The 6,000-nt window shown below is 37.6% G+C and overlaps 1 protein-coding gene across 13 annotated transcripts in view; it reads right to left on the bottom strand.

Moving 5' to 3' along the window:
• Positions 1 to 919: 919 nt before the first annotated feature.
• Positions 920 to 6,000, bottom strand: part of nsmfb (NMDA receptor synaptonuclear signaling and neuronal migration factor b) — a 100,877-nt gene continuing 95,796 nt past the window's right edge. For 12 of the 13 annotated variants that reach the window (XM_087252774.1, XM_087252773.1, XM_087252777.1 and 9 more), the window contains one exon: positions 920 to 3,104. In XM_087252774.1, coding sequence (XP_087108900.1) covers positions 3,007 to 3,104 — 98 coding nt within the window. In that variant the 3' untranslated portion in view covers positions 920 to 3,006. 13 annotated transcript variants of the gene reach the window in all.

Genomic DNA, 6,000 nt, shown 5'->3' with positions numbered 1-6,000 from the left:
AAAAATAAATAAAACAAATGCTGTTGGAAACACAAACAGCATTCAAAGATATTCAGACAACAGTGTCTAGAAGCAGTACAGGCTGTCCTAGAAAACAAAACCGCTCGTTATGATGTCTATTGCTACAGAAAACAGTTTGGAGAGATGCACAAGGATGTATTTGCGAGGAATGAGACATGCTTTTCATTGCATTCTTTCAATCGAACTCTCCTTTCATTTCCTAAAACCTACGAGATGATGAATATATGAAACTCCTTAATGCATCACAGTCAACATCTTATTGCAGAAAGTAGGGGGTCTTCACACATCACGTTTCACACCTGACCTTCCCACCAATCCAGATGGCTCCATGATCCTCCTTATGGTGCCATCGGCCCAATCAGTAATAAAACACAAGATATCCAACGTTATTTCACCCACAGATCATATTTATATGTATATTTATATCTATCTATTTTACAATCTATTGTGGCAATTTGCAACGTTATTTCACCCACAGATCATATACAGTTGAAGTCAGAATTATTAGCCCCCCTTTAAATATTACCCAAAAGATATTTAACAGAGCAAGGAAATTTTTGCAGTATGTCTGATAATATTTTTTCTTCTGGAGGAAGTCTTATTTGTTTAATTTAGGCAAGAATAAAAGCAGTTTTTAATTTTTTAAAAAGCCGTTTTATGGTCAAAATTATTAGCCCCCTTAAACTATATATATATATTCCGATAATCTACAGAACAAACCATCATTATACAATAACTTGCCTAATTACCCTAACCTGCCTAGTTAACATAATTAACCTAGTTAAGCCTTTAAATGTCACTTTAAGCTGAAAACGAGTGCCTTAAAATATCTAGTCAAATATTATTTACTGTCATCATGGCAAAGATAAAATAAATCAGTTATTAGAGATGAGTTATTAAAACTATTATGTTTATAAATGTGTTGGAAAAATCTGCTCTCTGTTAAACAGAAATTGGGGAGAAAAATAAACAGGGGGGCTAATAATTCTGACTTCAACTGTATATATTAATATCTACCTATTTTACAGTCTATTATGGCATTTTCCAACGTTTTTTCACCCACAGATCATATATATATATATATATATATATATATATATATATATATATTAATATCTATCTATTTTACAGTCTATTATGACATTATAGCATACAATGACTTTGGTAGAGAGTGCAGAGATAATTATATGGGTTAAACGGAAAGCAAATTACAAAGTCACACCAAGACATGCAATCATAGCATCAGTAAAGAAGCAGTGTTGATTTTAATCCAATCCGACTGCTTTATTTGTTTTTCGGGCGAGTGGTCAGAGATGAAAAGCGATGTGATGGATCAGCACAAGACAAACACAGATGCATCCTTCACATCTCAGTGCTCCTGTCTGCATCTCCAAACCTAAAACGCACTCCCAAATACAGACGTGGATATATATGTGTAATTCTGCAAACTTACACAACAGCTTTATGCTTTAAATATAGCTATATCACAGATTTTTGCAATGCATTCTCATCTTCCCCTTATTACACCAGCAAGACTAAGCACATTGCATTTTTTATTCGTCTGGCAGCTCTCTATGAAATGCTTTGGACTATCTATTGCACCAGCTGCTGCTGTTTTGCACTCGAACATCCACTCGTGATGATTAAAGATTACAACTACCTAGTGTTTTATCTGTTTGCCGCATCCAAAACACCCACGCATAAACTAGAGAACGTTTTCCTCCGCAGAGAACCACTTTAAAGGCTAAACGAACTATATACTGTATACTATGAAAAAGCTAATCTTGATGCTCAAAACATGATCAGAGTTACATTCAGGACCACTTACTACCGAAAAGAGAAGTATTGCAGATACAATTGCACTTTGACTTATCAGAAATGGATAAATGGTTATCCTCCACATACAAATAAATAACCACGAAACTATGTGACGTCAAGTCAACTGTGAGAGAAACACATAATATGAGCGTTAAATACACAAATATGACAGTATTGGAGCGCAAAATCACCAACGATTTCTATTTTTATTCATAATCTGTTTTAAAATCTTATTTTATTATTAAGACGCTAGAAAAGTTTTGAAAATTTTGAAGCTGAAAGACAAAATCTGCCTAAAATGAGCAGTTTCTACACATGCCTAAATGTTACACATACAGTACGTCATTTTATGGACATTTCGACAATGAATCTAAAGATGTCTAAGACGCACATAAAGTCCCTGATACAGATATCAAGTTATTCCAAATCCACTTAGGTAACTCATTTATTGGGACTGAACAACTTCACACAAAGAAATTCTCTTTCGCTCTCTTTCTCTCTAAAGATGGTAAAGCACAGAGGGATGTCAGTTAAACGAAACCTGAGTTATAGTCCCTCTTATGACTCCTAAACAAAACCACACCACACTCTAACTAAAACAGCGCGATAATATGCTGAAAGATCAATTACAGTAGCTATTCGATAGTGATAAAGTGAATACGTACACACACAACATAGATATGTAGTCCCAAAGTTGATCCTGCACTTGTAGAATAATATAAGAACGTCAAGGCCTGTTTAAGTATGGCCTTGTTTTCACTGTCCCTGCTAGTTAACCACAAAAACAGCTACTAGAAAATACTAAACAAAAACTAAAACAAAACAAAAATCCTCCTTCTTCCTGTTGCAGCTTCTCAAAGAAATCAAGCATGATCTTCTAGACATCACGCAAGCTAAAAGATACGACCTGTCGGTATCTAGCGAATGTTTCTCTTTCAGGCTGAAAGCTCAAATGGATGGGGGGTGAACGCACAGCACCTAACAGTAATGGCTGCTTCCCATCAGAGGGTGGAGAAATTCCAGCGTTTTCTCAGTTTTCCTCAACCTTATCTTCCTCCTTCACCTCAGGGCTTTTCGGCCCAGGCTCTTCTCTGGAGGGTACGTCGCCGAATGGCCCGCTAAAGTAAGCTACCTGCCTCTTGGGCTGTTTAAACCAACACCGCAATGTCACAGAAGGTCGTCGTAGTCGTGAAGTTTAGAGTGTTGGCGGGTCTTCCATAAACGATACAGGCGAAAGTCGAAGTACATCTCGATCATCTCCTTACCTATAAGTAGAGAGAGAGGTAGGTAGAGAGAGAGAGAGAGAGAGAGAGAGAGAGAGAGAGAGAGAGAGAGAGAGAGAAAGTCATCTTTATTTTTTACAATTAAATAACATTTTAAGAGTTCACACTTAGCTAATGATTGATAATAAAGCTTGATTGGCATGCTGTCCCAGGAGAGAGCCGTGAGCTTATAAGATCCTCGAGCCCTGGGCTCCCTCCCGTTACAGGGCAAGAGGGGAGTTTGAGCTCAGATAGATCTCGATGAACTTCTCCGGCAGATTATAGAGATAGCTATATTGCTTACTGAGAGCTCATATAGTGGCAATAAGGTATAGTCAAATGACTTATGTCAGGGACAATAGATTACACAACACCTGTCACTCGTATAGTTTTGAATGGGGAAAAGTCAATATCACGAATGAAGCCCCGCCTACTAGTACAGGAGCCAATTATAGATCGATATAGACTGACGATTGTTGGGGGAGAAACTCGGACCAGACGTGTGCTTTTACGACAGTTTGGTGGTCAACAAACACACTGGTGTCTCTGCGAATACTTGCTTCACAAACATAAGACATATATCCACATAAAGCTTGAAATCTGCACTTTTAAATGAACAAAGTGTAGTTGAAAACAAAGGTTTTTTGGTTTTGTAGCACATACGAAACAAACGCAACATACACTCCATCCTGTCAAACGCACATAGCCTGACAGCAATTACCCAGACAGCCACAAACGTATAAACAAAGAGTCACTTTCATTTCTGGAGGAGATTCGCCATTACGACCAAGTTTTGAATTCCTTCAGAAAACCAGCGAGATCAGATGAAGCATTATTCAGAGGATGATAATGTGCAAGACAGCCATAAATGAGGTTGGTGTTGTGATCTCTTGTCTTTCGAGTGAGTATGCCCATTAGTTCAGGCAACCTGAAAATTTGCCGATTTTGTTTGATTCAGAAGCTTAGAAATAAAACTTATGAGACAGTTGTTGTTTAGGTTTATTTGTGATTCTAAATCTGTATCATAATCGTAAGCTTGGCGAACAGTTTTGGAGAATGTGACGTTTGAATCATGTGTTAGCTAATGCGGGGCCAGCCGTGGACAATCATAAGCATGTGCTCCTCTCGAAATAGGTTAATATTTAAACTTCACTTAAATTCATTTAACTTTTAATGCATCCTTTCAAAAGAAACTTATTATCATTCAGTATCAGCATAACTTATTAATTCCCCATATTTCTATCAATTTTGGCAATGAATCTACCGGCTTGTGGTACACAAACTTCAAATCTTCAAACTACAAGCCCCTAAAACCTAGGTACAGCACTTATTGTCCTTTGCCCTGACAACAATTTTTTTTCTTGTCTTTCAGATTGCTAATTTAGCAGTCCCACATCAAAATTTTATTAAAACAATCTTATAACATTAGGTTCTTTAGAACTGTATACTTATGTCCAACAGTTATTGATTGAATGAATAATTAGAAAGTGAGAGAGTGAGCACTAGAGCTGAATGCTTCATTATAATATAAAGCATGATTTTTAAACCACAAAGGCTGTGATTACACAGTGGTCACATGACATGTAATGTGTATTTATATATTACCGTGAGGGAAACCGGAGCACCTCGAGGAAACCCAACATGTGGAGAACATGCAAACTCCATGCAGAAATGCCAACTGGCCCAGCCAGCACTCAAACTAGTGACCTTCTAGCTGTGAGGCGACAATTCTAACTATCGAGCCACTATGCCCCCCTAGCCTGTGTATATAATAAAGCAATATTGTGTATTCTATAATGTGTGCATCCAGGAGTCAATGTGATTCTGCAAGGTAATGAAATTCCCTTTGAATTAGTATTGCACGGATGTCATGCAAATCTGCTGCTTCAAACAAATCATCCACCCGCACCTATAATTTTCTCTATTCCAATTCTTTTTATAGGGTTAATTTGTCCAAAAATAAAAGTTCTTTATTAATTCCTTACCCTCATATTGTTCTAAGACATTCATTCATTTTCAGAACACAAATTAAAGGGGTGGTCCAGAATGTTATTTTTAAGGCTTGGTTGTGTTAATAAGATGCAAAGCAATGTGTGCTCATGTTTAACTTGAAGGAAATCGTGTTATTTTTTCATAAATCTCACTTTGATTATACACAGCTACTCAGCTAACATGAAAACGACTGTCATATTTCCTAGTTCCTCTAAAAGGCCCACCCTCAAGTGACTCTGATTGGTCATCATCATAATATGCTGTGATACGCCGATCGGCTTCACGTCACGCCCTGACAAGCACGCGCGTTTTGTGTAAACAGTCAGTCAGTCAGTCAGTCAACACGTGTCTGTAACGAGTGAAAATGGGATGCGGCTCCTTTAACTGTTTCTGTGCCTTTTAGTGTGTTTATGCGTGTATACGATGAAGTATTTGTAACACGAGAAGCGCATGTGCGCGGGAGAGATTTTTATTGTTCTTTTTCTCTCATGCTCGGATTAAGTTATTTTCTGTGGTGACAGAATAAAACACAAGATGTGAGATGAGACCTTTGTGAGCCTGGATTGATTTGTTTTTGATGTTACACTCCAGTTGGGAAATCATTGCTGTATTTTTTTTAAATCAATGCGTTACAGGACGTCTTTCATGCATATGCAGAATATGCCTGTGTAAGTAACATGAATCGTTCACATATCTTTTGCGACTTTATTGTCCGAGTTGTAAAACGCATAGCATAGCTGCCTATAGAGAGAAATTCTGCCGTCTCACACAGAGAGACGCAGGTGCTGGCCAAGAGTGCGTGTATGTGTATGTGTGTGTGTGCGTTTACAGCCGTTTGATAAATATGGATTTGTAACGTTAGCTAAGTCGTTAGCGGTTACCATAATTTCCCGTTGTTTACATCTTT

This window comes from Danio rerio, chromosome 5, assembly GCF_052040795.2.
Source record: "Danio rerio strain M-AB ecotype USA chromosome 5, GRCz13ab, whole genome shotgun sequence".
Taxonomy (NCBI): domain Eukaryota; kingdom Metazoa; phylum Chordata; class Actinopteri; order Cypriniformes; family Danionidae; genus Danio; species Danio rerio.
The sequence above is the reverse complement of the archived record's forward strand: the minus strand, read 5'-3'. Positions and strand labels throughout refer to the sequence as shown.